The sequence below is a fragment of the Vidua chalybeata genome, chromosome 13 (assembly GCF_026979565.1).
Source record: "Vidua chalybeata isolate OUT-0048 chromosome 13, bVidCha1 merged haplotype, whole genome shotgun sequence".
Classification (NCBI taxonomy): Eukaryota; Metazoa; Chordata; class Aves; order Passeriformes; family Viduidae; genus Vidua; species Vidua chalybeata.
Window position 1 is genome coordinate 19,382,699 of NC_071542.1, and position 18,837 is coordinate 19,401,535.

The following is an 18,837-nucleotide window of genomic DNA, read 5'->3' on the forward strand; positions in this document are numbered from 1 at the left end:
TTTGCTGTTCCGCTAATGCCCCTTTTTATTAATTTCTGTCACTTCTTATTTTGTAAAGAAATTCTGTAGCCAAAACCTAAGGGTCTCTTCAGAAAAAACGCAAACAACCCACAAAAAAAAAAAATAACCACCAACAAAGTAAACCTTGATTTTAAACCACAACACAACGACCTCAAAGGATCATTAAATTATTTCCCAGTGTCTCCAGCCACACTTCCTGCCTCCATGATTTGTGCCCCTACAGACAAGACCCATATTTACAATAAATCATGTTTAAAAGAGTTTTGAGTATGGGAATGAGCTGCTGCTACCTCATAAAAAGGCAGCAAAGCACTGGGTTTTAACTGATAAGATCTCATTAAATTTAAAAAGTCACATCTCTATCACATGTCTAAAGAATGGGTTTATAAAGTGTCCAAGCCCATTTTTCCTTCGCTGCCTCCACTCTATTCCCTTGGCACTTTGGCCATTTATCACCATTGCACAACAAAGATTTAGAAAGGGCAGAAAGAACCTTCAGCTACCGAGAAGCCAACAGGGAAACTATTCCCTGCTTGGAATGAGCCACCTTCAGGTCTGTGTCACATTCTCTGTGCTGGGAAAAAGATGTGGAGAACAGGAGAAGGTGCAGCCCCAGCAAGGCCCAGCAGCTGCTTGGGAAGGTGTCCCTGGCAGGTGTTCCCTTGGATGTCTCTATATTCCAGGAGAATTCTTCCCAAACCAGGTGTTTCACCATGGGGGAGCTTCTGCTGAGGCTTCAGCTCAGAAACACTTCCCAAACTGCTAATGAGGCTGCAGTTCTTGTCCTTAAACACTGCAGTTTCGACCCAGGAAATTACTCCCAGCATTCCAAGAAATGATGATTTACATTCACCTTTGCTTCATCATTAAAAAGGGAATTCAAGGAGCACTGTGAAAGTGCCTGCAGAACTTAAGGCCATTCAATAATCGATGGCAAACCCCTGTCCTGGGACTCAGCAATTTAAGGAATATTGGAAAAGTTAATTTTTAAATTCCTGAGGGTGCTTAACAGGCTGGATTTTCAGGTGGATAAGGAAAACTTGGGGCCAGATTCTTCCACATGGGAATCTGTTGGATCCTCTTCCCACGGATCCACTGCCTGTGCCTGCAGCAGAGGAGCCAGGGTGGCATCTCCCCTTTGTCCTCTCGCTCCTCACCAGGCTCCACCTTCCCTCCATCTCCGTAATTCCAGAGGCTCTGCCCTGGTGGAAGTGATGGGGACTCGAGCCAGGAGCAGGGAATTCCTTCCTGAGCCTGATGGACACACAGGAGTGTGGGCACCAAGCACATCCAGGGCACCGAGGGGTTTGGGATCCCAGAGCTCCCCAGAGCAGCTCTGTGTGTTCTGCCAGGCCTTGCACAAGCTCTGGGCAGGGAATTCCACCCCTGGAGCAGCAGCAGCAGTCTGGCATTTCAGCCCAAGTTCAGTTTCTAATGGGAATCCAGGGAGTGTGGACAACACCTGGCATTCCAGGGAAGCCCCCATTCTTACACAGGCAAAATCCAAACAGAATCCGGGCCGAGGCCACGTGTAATGGCTTTGGCACTTGGCAGCATGGAGCTGCCAGCCCTGGCACAGCATCCCCCACAGGCACAGCTCCTCCTCATGGCTCATCCAAACCTGGCCAGTTTGCACTGGGAAAAGCTCCATAAAACCATCCAAGAGCCCTACAGCTGAAAAATGGACTTTGGAATTCAGGAGTCACTTCCCAAGCCCCAGCCCTGTGTGCAGAGATAACTGGGAGCAGATTTGTTTATTTAAACCCCAGAGAGGAAATCATAAAAATGTTCATTTGAAAAATGTAAACTCATCAGGGTTTCCTTGAGCCACACACGTGTCACCTTCCAGCGTCCTCTGGGAGAGGAGGCAGGACAGTCAGACAAAGCCTCTGGAGCCAGGAGATGTTGTGGAATGTGGAACACGGGGAATGCTGTCACCAAGGGAAGCAGCTACAGCTAAATGGGTTTTTTGGCAATGAACACTAATTCAGGGAAGGATCATTCCCTCAGGATTGCTCTGGCACTTCCAGCTGCAGAGGAATTCAGTTTTCTTCATCCGAGGAGAGACCTTCAATCTCATCCCTGTCTCCTCCAATCGCCATCCAGAAGGCTTTGGCCACCTACAATGGCAAAAAAGATGGGAAAGGGAGAACATTCCCATCAAATGACTGAAGATTTTGTATTTCCCATCCAAAAAGCAGGAACTGAGCAGCAGCTAAATCTGGCAACCAGGGCTGTAAGTGCAACACATCCTCTCTGAGGTGAAGGAATTTCAGCGACACAGAGGCAATGGTTCAGGTCATGGGAGGCACCTGTGATAAATTAAATTTTCCAGGAGATCCACACTTTTCCATTGACTTGTGGAAGCTGGCCAGCACCCCCAGTGACTGACTGCAGGGCTTTCAGCTCAGAATTCAGAAGGGGAAAGTCTTTTTTTTTTATGGCAGTGGGGTGGAATGAGATGATCTTTAGGGTCCCTTCCAACCCAAACCATTCCAGGATTTTATGCTTTTCTGATATTTCAAACTTCCACGTTATTCAATTTTTGGGAGATACCTGACAAGTCTTCCCTAGGACTGTGTGGTTTGTTCTCACTACTGCTAATCCAGGAACTCTCCAGGAGCAGGAACTGTGGCTTGGAAAGAAAACACCCATTTTACTGATTCCCACCCCAGTTCCCAAGGCTCACCTTCTCTGCGTGCAGCTTCCTCTGTTCGTGAGGCAGCGTGGCAGCTTTGTCTGTGGGGAAGGAGAGGATTGGGGTTGTGAAGCTCAGGAGTGAGCAGTGAACTCCTCCTGCACGTGGATTTGGGAACTCCAGAGCAACATCTGCTGCTTTCAAGAGCATTATCAAGATGCAGGGCGAATGAATGGAAAGAGCAGCTACTTCTAAAGGACCTGAGGCAGGAGAACAGAATTTCACAGCCTCCCAGCTCACTCCTGGCTCTCTCTGAGCCCCTGCAGGAGGTGCCAGAGCTCAGGTCCATCTCTCCTGGGGCGTTACCTTTCATTTCTTTCAGCTTTGAGAAGAGCCTTTCGAAGTTCTCCAGGTCCCCATCCCTCGTGGTCAGGCTGGCCAGCTCCTGGATGTCCATATCCAGCATGGGATCTGAAATACAGCTTGGTTGAAGAGAAATGATTCTGGTTTCTCAGCAGAAAACCAGGATTTTAACAGCTGCAAATCCCATTTGCGAATTCCAATGTCATAGGAGAGAAAGAAACACTTAATCTACTGATTGCTTATATAGACAAATCATGGCATTGTTACAGTGGTGATTAATTTTATAGAAGAAATCCTTCCCTGTGAGGGAAGAAATCCTTCACTGGCACAGGTGCCCAGAGCAGCTGGGGCTGCCCCTGGATCCCTGGCAGTGCCCCAGGCCAGGTTGGACACTGGGGCTTGGAGCAGCCTGGGACAGTGGAAGGTGTCCCTGCCATGGCAGGGGTGGGATGGGATGATTTTTAAGGTCCCTTCTAACCCAAAATATTCCAGATTCCATAATTCTGTGATACATTACATGTGAACTCATCCAGTATTTAAGATTTCTTGCTGATTCCAGAATGATCTGTCCAGAAACAGCCACAGAGTGAATCAAAGAGTGATGAGCTGTGCTGAGACCACATCCAGCATCCAGATCTCAGCCCCAGCTGGTAAGGCAGTCCCATCTCCTGGAATGCTGCAGGGATTTAAGGACTCTCCTGGCTCTGGCAGTGCCTTTGTGCCCCACCTTCCCCTGGGGCCAGGGGCTCTGTGGGCCCGTCCCTGCCAGGTGTGCTGAGCTCACCTGCAGCACTGTCAGGCTCCAGGCTGTTTGTGCCAGCTCCATCCTCTCCACCATCTGACTGGGATCCCTCCCTGTCTCCTGGAGATGGGTTGGACTGTCAGGAACCAGAGATATTTCAGTACCCAGAATGCATGAAAAAACATCAGCAGCAAATCAGGTGCCCCCTGCTTTTCCTTCAAAACCTTGCACTTTATCTCAAAGTGCAAAACCTGTGCCATGAAAAGCCCCTTCTGCAGCACTGGAAACTGGTGCTGCATGAAGGGATTTCAGGATGGATTTGTTGGGGTTTTTCAAATAACAACATGAAATGACAGGTTTTGTTTTGCCCAAAGGGGGTAATTTGGATATAATCAAACCCATCTTGAGTGGAGATTTTAGTGCTCTTTCCTTTGGCTCTGTGGCACAGTGGGGAGGTCCCAGGAACCCCCAATGGATGAAGGCAGGGCCTGAGCAGAGCAGGAACCAGGAATTACTGGAATTACTGTTTACTTCTGTCTCCAGGGTCTCTTCACAGCCACGGCTCCTGTTTGCTCCTGCCAAGGTGCTGAGGAGACCAAAGCCCTGGGTCCTGTCTGCAAACAAAGCACAAAGTGCAAAATTACTGCAAATACTGGACTGGCCAGGTGGGAGAGGGAGTGTTTCACAGCACCATGGAAAGCTCTGCCATGAAAACAGATCTTAAGCAGAAATTTCACATCAACTCTAAGCTTTAAACTGTGTCTGCACCATTTGCTACCAAATATTCCCCCAGGGAAGAGAAGTGTGAGCCACAGGAGATGTGGGGTCTTTTTAAAGTTTGTTGGAAGCCTCTGCTCTGTTGGGATCTGAGCTGGTAAATTCCAAACGAGGCAGCTGGAAAATCCACAAGCAGAATTTGCTGTTCCTGGTGCTCAGGTTTAACCTCCATGGGAAGCAGCACTGAGTCTCAAGCTGGATTCAAGAAAGGCAACGAGAGCCTTTGCTCACAACAGGCTGAGCACGACAATCATAGCAGAGAAAATTGTTAAATGTCTAATTCAGAATCCCTGGGTGGATTCATCCATCAAATCCAGGGTTTTTTCTCACTGCAAGGTGCTCTGGGCACTCCCCACTGCTGGCCTAGGTTGTATCTCAATGCTGTTTTAAAACCCAACCTAAAAAGTGATTTCAAACCTGAACAGTCATCTAAGATAAAAAATGTGGTGCAGTATTTTTAATTTAAACTGGCTGTATTTTAAAACCTGTTTTATATGAAAATATGTGCATAATGGATGATATGATGAGGTGTTTTTTACTAAGTCAGGTTTTTCTAAGTCAGTTTACTACTCCATACAAACTGGCCTTGCACTGAGTAGTAAATATTTGCAGTTACACAAGGCACTCAGGAGATTTTTCTGCAAACCTTTGTATTTTAGTCAACTAAAACTGAAATGATGTGAAGTTATTGTACCAGAAATAGCCAGGAAACAATGACTTCTGCCAGAAGAAAGATTTAATGTTACTTTTTAAAAGAAGTATGTTCTAAATTATTACACTCATGACTAAGCTCTAGACTCAACTGTTGAGGTGATGTCATTTGGATGCTCTGTCCAAATTTCCTTGCCATTTCTCCAGACTCTCATTTTGAGGGGCTGGATGTGTAACTGAGCCCATCCAGCACTCACACAAACACATCTCCATGAGAGAATTCCTGAGCCCCCATTCCCTGTTCCCTGCTCCTGCAGCTGATCTGTTCTGCCCCATCCCTGGCAGGTATTTGGGGTCCTGGCTCTGCTTTATCCCCTTTTGCTGCTTTAACAGATCCCTGGCCAAAGGGGTGGGAGAAGTGAATCAGTGGAGCTGAATGAATTCCCTGGACAACGTTCAGCTGCCGTGAAGTCCGGCAGGTCAATGAACAGGAACTGGAGGATAAAAGTTTGGGATTTGCATCCCAAAGCAAAGCAGCTTCCCCAGGTTTCATGGGCTGAGCAGAGAGCTGGCTTTGGAGAAGCTGTGAAGATGAACACGGAGCCAATCTCTGAGTCACTTCAAGCAAGGTTGGACACTGCAGTGCAGAATGTCCTGGAGAGAGAACATTCCCACACTGGCAGAGGGGTGGATGCAGTGATCTAATCATGGCCCTCATTCACAGCTGGGATTAGAGTTTGTCCTGCACAGAAAAAACGGCAGTGGCTCCACATTCCCTCCCCCAACAGTGCAGAACCTCAGCCAGAATTATTACAAATGTCATCCCTTTCTGAAAAACCTGGAGTGTGCAGCAGGGATCTCTGAACAGCAGCTACTTGTCCCTGGATCCGTGTTTAGGGAGGAGGCAGATACAACACTTGGTTGGAGGCACACCCTTGGAAAACCCTTCCTATAAACTCCTTTTATTGGATGTAAAAGTTATTTCAACTTCTGGGTGCAATTCAGGAAGTGGGTGATGCCTTACACAGTGTTCCTAAGGCAGGAAAGCCAAAAATTAGCTCATCCCATTTATTGGAGGAGTCAGTGGCTACGATGGAGCCCAGAGCAGCTGGGGCTGCCCCTGGATCCCTGGAAGTGTCCAGGCCAGGCTGGACAGGGCTTGGAGCAGCCTGGGACACGGGAGGTGTCCCTGCAGAGGTGGAATGGGATGGGATTTAGGGTCCCTTCCCACCCAAACCATTCCAAATTCCATGCTCTGTGTAGTTTCACAGGAATCACTCATGATGCTCTGAACGTGGATTCAGCATTCCCAGATTCCTGTTTCATAGCCAAGTGTTTTCCACTGCCTTTACCCATTATTATTCCTCCAGTCTGTCTCCAGCTGACACATGGTGATCCTTACACATAAAATTGGAATTAACACATCAAAATTCACTATTTGTTTCAATGGCCTCCCTAAATCAGGTTAATTGGCTGTGATTAGAGCCAGGCTCATTCCTGGCCTCACCTGAGGTAAGCAGCTTCACCTGGGATCACTCAAGCTGGGATTTAAGCAGGAAAGAAGCCAAGTAGCCTCTTTTAGAGGGCTAGAAATGGTTTCTCTCCTTGCCACAGAGGCTCTTGCAGGGACAGAGAGGCAGCTGCAGTTTAGTACCTCTGTGGGGAGGGAAATGTGCTACCTGGAGAATCCCTCACATTCTCCTGCTCAAGAAAACTTCCAGAGACTGAAGGGAGCTCCAAGGCCTGGAGAACCAACTTTACACCAGCTCCAGAAAGGATTTGCTCCTGGGAGACTCCCAGGTCAGACTGTTTGTGTGGCTTGGAGTAGAGATAATGCTGTTCTACTTACTCACAAAGCATGTGGGATTGGTTACTTGGTGTAAACTTGTTTCTGATTGTTTCTACTGTCTTACATTTAACAATTCTTTTTATGGATCTGTGTGAGAATGATGCAGTTAATGGTGAGAGAAAAAATCTGAAATTTAAAATTTTGATTAGTAGGTATGTGAAAAAAAACCTGCAGCTTGAGAAGAACTGTATTGGGGCTTAATCCAATAAAATACTGTGAGTTTGGTGTTTGTGCTTGAAAAAAGTTATTCCTGCTCTGTCTGTAAATCTAAATTCTCATGGAAACAGGTTTTTGAATTAAGGCAATGCTGCTGAATTAAGGCTACACCTAATAGTGCTATAAGTATTTGCTACTACACATTTACTACTGGAACTCTCTTAAGGTCTCTGATAACTCTTCCCTGCATGGTTTTCAACCAGCCAGGAATTACAGTTCATTCAGTGGAAAAGCTGAAGTTGGATTTGCGTGGCAGTTTCTAGGATCTGGAGGAAGCTGAAAACAAAAGATATGTTACAGGTTGTAAAAAGTTTTATTTTAAGCAAAACGAGCTCAACAATTTCCCTTTGAAGGCACAGTCAGGCTGCAACACCTTCCAAATATAGCTCACTTCCTGAGGGGTTTGTGCTGGTACAGCAGTGCTGTGTGGGGTTGGTGCTGTGCAAAGAGAAAATCAGGATTTTTCAAGGAGTCTGACCTTTACAGAACACACCAGTGATGTGCAGGAATTTCCCCCCTGTGAGGAACTGAACAGGTGACTAAATTCTGCTGTTCTGTAAGGTGGCATCTGCCAAATACAGGAAATGTGTTGTTAAAAAAACCCTTTTTTAGCACAAGTGAGGTAACCTGACACCATCTGCCAAGGTTACCTGGTTCTCTGCAATGGTTCCACTGAATCAGACCTCACCTTCACCTCAGTTCTGATGGGGAATGAGAAATCCTCAAAAAGCTGCATTAAAAAATGGAGGCTAATAATTCTCATCCTGGTTTTACTGAGTCCCAGCAAGCACCCTGCAGACACAGACATTAACAGCAGCCTCTCAGAGCTTTAAATCATTCCACAGGTAATTGCTGTAGGAAGGGAGAAGCCACAGCAGTGGGAAATGGGACATCAGGGAGCAGAGAGGTGTTGGAAGGTTGGTGTGGGATGAGGCTTTGTGAACAAGAAATTCCAGGCCAAGCACTCCTGAAGAGTTTAATCTTCCTACATTTTCTGTAGCTGTTTGTGTTATTAGAAGGGTAATCAAAGATTTTCAAGTAAATGGAAGGATCTACACTTGTAACCACAGCATCTCCTTTTCTGATGAGTCTAAGGCTAAAGTGATTTTTCCAAGATTCTACCTCTACCTGATAATCAGCTTCCTCAGGAAATTATCTGGGGTTGCCCATTTTTTGCACTGTTGTCTAAAAATTCTGTGGTTTCCATGTACTCAAGTGGGGTTTTCTGTAGCAAAACCAGCCCTTAAATGTTTAACGTGGCTCCTTTGCCAAATCTCATCTCTGCGCTTGCTATTCTCATCCCTAGCTCAAAAATTTAAAAACACAAAGCAAAAATCCCCTACAACAAATGTGGAATTTAACCTTTACTTCTACACTCAATCATGTATCAAGTCTGATAAAACTGATCATTACAACCTATTTCCTATTAGAGTTTGGTGGTACAAACTTTGAGTTTTCATTGCATCCTGCAGGATTAAAGGAATATTTAACTCAAATTATTGGTAGAGTACAAGTTAAAGTAGAGAGGGAGCAGGTGCTGGAACAGGAGGAAGCTTTACACAGAAATCCTTTCCTGTGAGGGTGGTGAGGCCCTGGCACAGAGAAGTTGTGGGTGGAAGTGTCCAGGTTGGGTGAGCTTGGAGCACTCTGGGATAGAGAATAAGCTGAGCTTTAAGGTCCCTCCCAACCCAGACCATGCCAGGACTCTGTGATAAATCTCACCCACTGCCTGTGAGCTCGTCAGGACATGGAGGGAGGGTGAAAGCAATGCCTGGACCCTCCTGTTGCCTGGGGCAGGTCCCAGAGTGCTCCAGCTGTGCCTGTACTGATCCAGCTGCTCCATCTGAACTCCCCCCAGCCCTGCAGAGCTCAGGCCAGGCCCCAGGGACACCTACCCCCCTTCATGACCACGTTGGACCAGACGTTGGCGTTGAGGGCCTGCACAATGCGCTTCACTCCGGTGGACTCGGGGAAATCATCTGCACCAAAACACAGAGAGTGACTCTAAAACTCTTAAAAATAACTCCAAAAACCATCACATGCCTCCAGAGGTGGGGCTGAAGGCCTGTCCCATCTTCTCACAGTCATTGTAAATTCTGCTCCTGGTACAAAACACAGATTTTTCACCTTTGATTGATGAGAGGCCAAGGAAATGTAAATTAATGCCTCACTTCTTGGACTGAGGGATAATGAACTGTGAGCTCAGCATTTTGCAGATACCTAAATTATTTTTGTTACATATTTAGCAGGAGGCCTACATTAAGTAACATCTTTAGAGCATATTATAAAAGTATGATACACTTTAATATAAATATATTATCATTATAAACATAAATAAATAATAAACAAACTAGTAAATTATAATAAATAATAACTATAATATATAAAAGTATATTATACTTTATAGTAGATATATAAATTTTACAGGAACAGACAAGAAACTTGAATATTTCACCCCAAGATCTTTTACAATGCTGTATAGCATAGAAATATACTAGCAAATAGATATTAGAATTACTTTTCTTTCTTTTAGAAAGTAAAGAACTTGAGAGAACCGTTTAAAAAGGGTGTGATGCCTGTAAAAAAATGGACAGGACTATTGTAAAGCTGTCCCCACAATATCTAACTCCAAAAGTTCCAGTAACCCTGGGAATTACAGGAACTTGAAAGCCCAGGGAAAGCATTATTCAGATTTTAATTTATTTACTGAATAGATCTGACACCACTTTGGATCAAGTCAGTTTTCCCATTTCCTCAGTTTAGTCAGCTTCCCATGTTTGTGCAGATTGACAAAGGGGAGAAAAAAACCCAAACAATCCTTGGGATACAAAAATGTTTTTGTTTAGAAATCAAACTCAAGTGACTCAGGTGCAGTAATTGAAACTGCCTTTAGAAATGCATTTAAGGCTGAAATCAGATGTTTTGCCCTCTGTGATGCTGCTGTTTGGTTTGATATCAGAGTCATTATCAAGAGTCTCAGTTCAGAGCTCTTATCCTGACTCTGCAAACAATTGACAATGAGTCAAAACAAAAGTTCAGGTTTATTTGAGATGAGCTTCCTGAAATGTCAGAATAGAGCAGAGATTGGCCCGGTGTGTTTACAGCATCTGTTGTGCCTTTTGTAACTCACCCAGAATGTTTGGGGGGTAAATAAGTTACTCACAGGAACACAGTTCCTCCTCTGCATGAGTCACAGTGAATCAACTACCAGATTAAACAGCTAGGAAAGAACATGTATCCCAATATTCCAAAAATTAACATCCTGAGTTGTTATTAGTCCCATTAAAGAAATGCTAAAGAGCTTGTTCCCATAAATGCTAAAGAGCTTGTTCTTTACAACAATTATTCAATAGAAAAATATCTTGATTTAAGGTTACTATTTTTAAAGCAATTAATATTTGTTTAGTCTAAGGAGTCTTTGCTTCCGATTTTCCCAGTTTCTGAGAATCAAATCTGTGGATCTCCCTCCTTGACTGAAAAAAAAAGGGAAATATTTTTAAGGGCATGGTGGGGAGAGAGGGAGACTTCTCAGCTCCTCAAGATCCAATTTTAGTAGGCCTTTAAAGGGGTGAAAGGGGTGAGATGTGTTCCAGTTGAGGATTTTATAGTGAATTATTTTTGGTGACTGCAATGTGCTTGGAGAACCTGAAACGGAGCAAATGTTAGTGACTAATTCTTCTCCAGCCTGCAGTTATCTCATTTTCCTCCAGAGAGGTAAGGTGTAAATGCTTTTTTGTGTCACTGAAGTGAGGAGATAAGGCTGATGCTGATAAGGCTGTCAGGAAATGCACAGTCACTTTTCAAGAGTGGAACACCACACTTCTGACTCTTCTTGCTGGCTTTTTTTTTCAAGTTATAAATGTTGGGCAGCCAGTGATTCTGAAACTGGTTTATTTCCTGTGTGGCTCTGAAATGTTTTTAACAACCTGCCATTTTCAGCCTATCATGTCACTGTTTCTACCAAGATAGCATAAAATAGTTTTCAAGTCTTTTTAAAACCAGAATTTTTCTGCCCTCATGCAGAAAAATGTTTCTTTAGATTGATTTTCCAAGTGGACTATAAACTTCTGATGCATCAATAGAGTCCTAGGGCAGTGCCAGAAAAAGGAGCAGATATTATTTTTATGTAGGTGCTGCATAAACAGCAGCTGGATTTGGGAGGGGACAAATGGAATTTCTCAGAGGAAATAACCTCCTCCCCCTCCTGACCTTTTACAGCTGAGACTCAGCCCCACCAACTGGGAGCATTCCATGCTGTAACCACGTGGCATATCCACAATTGCATGGGGTATAACTTTGTTTAGAAGGTATTTTTGGGGCACTTTTTCATTCTCAACATGGCAAGAGAAGCAGCAGACCTACCATCTTCATCAGGCAGCTCCTCAGGGCTGAGCTCTACCAGCTCAAAGCCATGCTTGATGCACCATTCTTGAGCTTTCTGTCTGTTTACACCTAAATTGGGAGACAAAAATGGGTATTAAAGGTGCAGATTTGAGACTACTACCACCATATTTATCAGAATATTTAGCTGTGGTTTATTCCCTCAAAGCTGTTTGCTTGCTCTGGCGTGTATGGCAAAGTGTATAGCAGCTGGCATGGATCCTCCATTCACTGTGGATTCCAAAAATAGAGAGTTAAACTCCTCCTTGGAACTGAGGAACAGAATCAAATGGTTTTGCAGAGGGTGCAATGTAGCTGTGAATGAAGACTTTCTGGTAACTCTGGGTTTGACACTGAATTAAGCTGCAGGGACACACCTGCATCTCCCAGCTTGCTGCTGTCTAGAGCCACAGCAAATGTGTGTGCTCCATGTCCAAATGTCAAAACAATGGCATTAGCAACCAAGTCCTCCCCATTTTTTGCAGCAGGATCATGCACACCCAGCAGCACGAATGCCTTTTAGTCCCCCTGCAGTGGCAGGACAGAGCTGACTCTGAGCAATCTGGTAAAATTCTGACTCAGTTCTAACCACATCCCACTGAAGGTTTCAGCTCCTGCTCCCCAGAGCTCTCCAGGCCACTCTCACCCAGACTCTCAGAAGCAATTGTTGATGTAATTAGAAAGTTAATTATTATGCAGGTTAATGGCTCTCAGTGAGGGTGGGAGTTCTTTGGGTCTCCTACCATTCTCAGACACTCTGTCACAAACCAGGATCATCACTTCTGGTAGCCACTCTTCTGTCAGGGGCAGCCATTCAGAGACACCCTCGAGTCCAGTTTTCTACAGGGGAAAAGAAAAGTGTTCTTTGGAATACATCCTATAATACTTTAGTTTTTCACAGTATTAGAACTGAATCATATAAAGAAATAGGCTTTTTTTGTCTCAAGTTTTCTGGTTTCTGCTAAACCAGTTTTCACTGCTGCTGGTTTAGTAGAAACAATTTTGGGTGAAACGCCCTGAATTTTGTTTAGCTTCTTAAATTTTGTCTGTCCTAAAGGAGCCTTTAAGAAGCAGCAGCAGCAGCTAGGAATAAAGCTGGAGATGGTGAGCTGCATTTGCCATGGTGGCATAATGACTCCTGAAAACCCCTCTTCCAGCTGGAGGACAGTAGTAAGAGAGAAGGAAACTGCTGCTATTGTTAGCAGGGAAATTTAATATTTACTATTGATCTTCTGCCAATGAATAGAACAGCTTAAAGGGGATGGATGGAGGTTCTGATTTATGGTTCTCACTGTGACAAAGCAGCTACATGAGAGATAAAGCAGGAGAATGAAGCAGAAGAGCCTTACTGTTGTGCTGTCAAAGTACACAACAAATGCCTGCACAGCCTCAGCAATCTCTCCAGTCACGTGGAATGTGTTTGGGACCACACAGAGGTGGATGTCTGCAGAATAATATTTGTTATCTATCGTCCAGGGGTAGAAATTCACTCTTCCACTTGTTATTGCACCCACAGTAAGGTCATCTTTTCCTGTGATACCTGCAGGTGAGAAAATGGGTGAGAAAATGGGTGAGGAGGAGGGTAAAACCAGTAGCAAGAAAATAATTTGTCTAGGGAAGTACAGTGCCAATGCAGATCCATCTTTACTATAATAAACCAGTACATAATCAAGATCTTTAAAAATTCAACTCAATTTGTTACTCTGTCCCAGATTTTATTGCTTAGCTTTCAGAAGAGTTTATTTTCTAGTTTTCAATATAAAATATGGCCCAGAAGCTGCAGAAAGCCTTTTGTTTTCCTGGAAATGCCCTTTCAAGTGTTAACCTCAAACTTAGTATCTGTTAACAGGATGTATGGAGAGAAAACCTAAACTTTATTACAACCCTTGCATGCTCACTGAGATGTAAAGATCTGTTTAACTGTGACCAAAACCTGAAGGTAACTAATGAGAAAATAAACCCAGTTCCCACAATTCAGCCGTAATTCCCATTAAATTCCATGTAGGAACTCAACCATTAAAATCCAGTGCTTTGCTCAGGTGCTGTCAAGCTCTGCCCTCCAAGGTAGGAACCTTCCCAGGACACTCCTGGAGCTGAATCAGAGCTGGAAGCAGAGAATCCCATTATTCCTTGAGGGAAAGGCCAGGAAATCTCGTTCAGGCTGGATGAACTCGTGGACACTTTAGAACACAGGTCAATTATTTATAAAATGGACTGAGTCATCCAGAATTGCCTTGGGCAGGAGAAGAGTTAAAGAATACAGTACATGGCTTTTCAAGGATTTGTATTTTAAGGTACTGAGAGTTCCTGGAGCTGCTGGAACAGGCTGTTCCCCAAATAGTCTGGAGATGAATTTGAATTTATCTGTATCTTATTAGTAAAGAGACAGGAAAATCTCCTTGCCAAGGCTGCAGTGATTTTTACAACTAAACTGCAAAGCTGAGAAATGGATCTGGTGAATGAGCACAAGGCAGGGAGAGCTGTAAACCAGGATTATTTGCAGCCCTGAGGAGGAGATGGAATCTGAGGGAGAAATGTGACCTTGGAAACAGAAACCTGTAGCCATTTCCTCAAGAGGATGAAACAGGAGTCTCCTCTCTGGGCTTCTTAAAATAAGAAGTGCCACATCTAAATGATTTTTCCAGGTTCAAGTTTTATTTTATTTTATTATTGGATGGCAATTATTTTTCAGAATAATTGGTCTTTAATCAGATGATATTCCATGCTAAGATTACCCACCTCACTTTGGAGCTGGGGGACAAAGATCCTGAGTCACCACCAAACAAACCTGGATTCTGAGCTTTGTATTCTCAGAGGTTTTGTTTTGAATATAATATTAATTTCCTCTTACCAGTGTTTTGACAGTTAAAAATAAGTAATTAAAACCAGTCTGAGCTAACAGAATTACAAGCCAATGCCACAGGGTCCACAGAAATTACTGAAACTCAGAAAATCAGCAGTAAGAGGGAGGAAAATGGGGTAAGGAAGGAAATCAGCTCTAAAGTCACTTGAATCAGTCACCCTAACAAGGATACAAAGGGAAAGAACTTTCAGAAGAAGTTTTCAAAAGCTGATATGAATTTCACATTTGCTTTGTAAGGGATATTTATTTTAGAAGAGTTCATGGACAAATTTAGGTCTCAAAGCACTGCTAGAATGAGGCCATGTCCCATTTCCTATTACCTGCTACTTGTTCCTGTACTTTGAGGGGTTTTCTTTCATCCCATTGTGCTGCTGATTACCCATCCTTCATGCTGAGATTTTGCCAATTCCCTGTGAGATTTCTCTCTCAGTAAAAAATGCATGTTGCACACTAAACTCCAAGGGCTTCAGGAACCTGGTGAAAGGATTCAGACCTGCAGTGTCTCAGGCTGCTCATGGGGCTGTAAGAAATTGCTGCACAACAGCCTGACAGGAAACTGAGCAGCTTGTCAGTTTTCTCCCCAAAAAGTCACTTGGAACAATTCGATTTTGGTCTTCAGAGCAAACAAGCAGAGACTACAAAAGAAATACACACTGTAACTCAAACTGAGTTCTCATTTGACGCAGGAATTAGCTTTAAGTGCTGTATTTACCACCCCAGCATTCCAGAAATTTCTTTTCTGGACAGCCTGGATTTGAATGAAAGCAGGAAATTCAGCCAGAATAGTTTGGTATCTACTTTAGAGTGAATGGATGAGAATAAACTCCTAGAAAATTAATATGGCAAAAGGAGGTGGCTTGTCCAGCTGAGCCCTTCTGAGTGAGTTATGAGTGAGTTCCTCCTTTTTCATGCGAAACTGCTCAGCCATGGAAAGTGTCCGTGGTTTGCCATGCTCAGAGCCTGGAGAAGCACGGGAGTCACTGTGTGACCACAGCAGAGCCAGGCCTGGCCCTGCCCTGAGCCCCAGCAGCTCCAGGGGGCACAGGAATGCAAACCCTCTCCAGCTGCAGCACCAAAAGCACTCCTGCAGAAGTTTACAGAGCTGCTCGGTGCCACCCAAAGCCAGCAGCCAGAGCTCAGGGTCCTGGGGACTCCTGGGACTGCTGGGCTCTTGCTGTACTGAAGTGACACTCCCGCTGTCCCCAGCAGCTGCTGGGTCCCCCCGGAGCCATCCCGGGGTGATTCCCACAAAAGCACTGGCAGCAGCAGAAGCTGCCTTGCCACAGGGGATGGTCTGAGGCCGTTTTTGGCTGCTCCAGCATCACCCCTGGTGGTGACCTCCTGCAGCCCCCAAAGCCCTGTCCTGCACCAGGGTCACCACCCCTGCTGGGTAATTCCCTCTCCAGTTGATCCCATGACTGATTTTGCTCTTTTTGTACCAGAAAACCATTAAACAACAAACAGCAACTGACACACGAGATCAGTTCACGGCTCAGGAACTGATCCTGGCTGGTGTCACACAGCTCCAGAACTTCCAAACTTCTCTGGAACCTCTCCAGAGGAAAAGGTTTCATTACTTCCAGGCAGTCACTCACTGGCTTCTGTTTTTCAGCAAGTTCACCAGTTGTGTCCCTTCTTCACTCACAAGTATTTACATATTTTAATAAAGCAGACAATAGGTGTATATATATATATATACATATATATATATTAAAAAAGATATTTTTTAGAAATTATTTTCAACTATTTACAAAAACGTTTACTCCTTTTACTGACTTAAATATCGACATTTAATTTCATATTTCATCATACGGACAAGATAAATAATAATTTTGAACACAAGAAAGAACATGGCAATATTATAAAATCTCATATCCCTTACCATTTTTAATGCTGAATCTTACTTAAGTCTTTTGAAAGTGCAAATTCTTTTGAAAAAGGGGAGTTGAAGACCAGAAATAACTTTTCAGAAGAGTTAAATAATCAGAGAACCACATGCAGCTCTCCCTGTTCTCCAATACCCAAGTGGTATTTAAGCCCTTTTAGTACTTTATGTGTCTAATAATTTTTTTTTTGATTATTACAACTTCTTTATGCAGTTTTTTTTCCCCAAAGGGATTAAGATATTGACCACTTTTCATAGTGTTTTTCAGATTGAATTAATGTTTTAAGAACATAATGCCCTAAATGCTCCCAAATCCTCAGAGTTGTCAGGTACACGGAGTAGTTCCCACATTCTGGGCCTTGAGAGCCACCTGGTGGAATAAACCATAAAAAATACTCCTAAAATTACACCAAGGAGTAAAGAGAACCCAAATACGCTGGGGAAGGGGAGGAGGGGAGTGGTAAAAATCCAAAAAGAAAAGGAAGAACAATCACATCAGACAGAAGGAAAACTGAACCAACGTTATTTGCAGCTTTGTGATAAATACATCACAATAACAGGCAGATCTATGTTGAGCACTTTAAATAGCTTTGTTTTGCCATAGTGTCCCGTGAAATAAAGCATTCAGAGCACCCTGCAGAAACCTAAACAAAAAAAAAAAAAAAATGGACCATCAGCTGCTTCTCATCCTCAAGCCCATTTTCCATTTAACAGGAGGAAAACTCTGGAAAAACTCTTGGAATTGGCCTGAAAAGTTCTGGCAGGCTGTTTGACCCCACCCAACCCTCCCCACTGCTGCCCAGTCCCTGCCTGTGTGTCCTTGAATGTTTTACAGTCTGCTGCCACCTCTGATTTAATTTCACTTGTTATACAAAGCAGGGACTTAAGATGCTGATGGTATTTCTTTTATCCCATGATTTTATTTCTTTCAGGAGGATTTTAATGTAGCCCAGTCAGAGGACACACAGACAAGACTCCAGAACTGGGAGCAGTGGAAGCTGAGGTATTTCAAAGTGAGTACTAGTTAAAAAAAAAAAAAAAATCTAAGCTTAAATGTTAAGACTTTCTCAGATTAAATAGCTTTTTGCTCACCTACCTTTTCTACCTGTTTCATTTCACTATGCAAAGTAATCAAAGGGGAAACCTAGAGGAGCCTTGAGTAATTCCTTCCAATTTGCTTATACCTTCCTCAAAAATAAGCTAATAATACTATTTTTTGGTGTGGAATCTTTAAATAATTCAGTGTCCTGCAGCTGCTTTGACAGAGAAGCCTTTGGCTGCACATCTTGTACTGTTATTTTTGTTCCAAAACGTGCTTTAATGAGGTGGAGGGAGCCAGTTCCTGGGGGCAGCCCTGTGCTTGGTGAGGTCCTAAGTAAGAATTGCTCAGAAAGACATAAAAACAAATCCAGAGTTGAATTCTACATCTCGGTGTGCACAGCAAACTGTTGATGAATTGCCTCTAAAAACCAAGGCTGTCCTAACACAGGGAACCCACCAAGATCTGAACAGCTTCTTCCTGGAATCCCTTGATTTTAAAACTACCCAAAAATTCCACCATGGTTTCCTCTACGATCAGATCTTATTCTTGTGTTCCCCTTTTGAGCCATAAAAACAGCAAGTGGTTCCCGGGCAAAGCACTTCCTACTGAACGAGTTCTACGCACTCGCTACCAAGTGTAATCTGCAATTCTACCAGCTGCAGAACAGACAGGATTTTTAGCTTTCCCTTTTAATCCTTCCGCGCTATGAAAACGGGGAATTATTTCCTTAAAGCACTGACGAGGCTCCTGACACCCTCCGCAAGGGGTCGGGGGCTGCGATCCCCCTACCCTGAGGGGAGGATTGAGATCCTGAGGGGAAAACTGAGACCTTGACGGGAAAAATGAGAACCTGAGGGCAAAATTGGGACCGTGAGGGCAAAATTGGGACCGTGAGGAGGTGGCGGCGACCCTGAGGGGAAAATTGGGACCGTGAGGGGATGGCAGCAACCCTGAGGGGAAAATTGGGACCGTGAGGGAATGGCAGCAACCCTGAGGGGAAAATTGGGTCGTGAGGGGATGGCGGCGACCCTGAGGGAAGGATTTCAGACCGTGAGGGGATGGCGGCGAGCCTGAGGGGAAAACTGACACTGTGAGGGGATGGCGGCGAGCCTGAGGGGGGGAGAACTGCGATCCTGAGGGGCAAAACAGCCCCCGTAAAGGCCAGGGCTGGAGGGAGCCGCTGCCAGCCTGATTCGCGCGGACGCGGGCAAGCCGCGGCCCCTGGTTCCGCCCGCTCGGGCGCCGCGGCGGCCCCGACTCACGTTTGACGAGCTCCTCGGGCGCGAAGCCCGCGGCACAGCTGGTGAGCAGCGCCAGCGGCCGCGCCGCCGCCGCCATGGCGCCCGCGCCGCGCCCCTTCCGCCGCGCCGCTACCACCGCCCGCGGGGAGGGGGGCAGCCGGGGGAGGGA

The 18,837-nt window shown here is 44.7% G+C and overlaps 1 protein-coding gene across 1 annotated transcript; it reads right to left on the reverse strand.

Moving 5' to 3' along the window:
- On the reverse strand, window positions 1-18,786 carry AAGAB (alpha and gamma adaptin binding protein). The gene is made up of 10 exons (XM_053954978.1): window positions 18,690-18,786; window positions 12,987-13,177; window positions 12,381-12,477; window positions 11,620-11,709; window positions 9,153-9,236; window positions 4,296-4,378; window positions 3,807-3,900; window positions 3,026-3,130; window positions 2,711-2,760; window positions 1-2,141 (listed from the first exon to the last, which is right to left on the reverse strand). The coding sequence occupies exons 1-10, from the start codon at window positions 18,763-18,765 to the stop codon at window positions 2,064-2,066; spliced, it is 948 nt and encodes a 315-aa protein (XP_053810953.1). The 5' UTR covers window positions 18,766-18,786; the 3' UTR covers window positions 1-2,063.
- Between the last annotated feature and the right edge of the window lie 51 nt (window positions 18,787-18,837).

Bases quoted from the DNA above. Each gene is read 5' to 3' on its own strand.
- AAGAB (XM_053954978.1), bottom strand. From the start codon at position 18,765: ATGGCGGCGGCGGCGCGGCCGCTGGCGCTGCTCACCAGCTGTGCCGCG. The intron at 11,710-12,380 runs GTAGGAGACCCA...CTCCCAATTTAG, and splicing joins TGACAGAGTGTCTGAGAATG to GTGTAAACAGACAGAAAGCT. The intron at 2,761-3,025 runs GTAACGCCCCAG...CCTTCCCCACAG, and splicing joins AAAGCTGAAAGAAATGAAAG to ACAAAGCTGCCACGCTGCCT.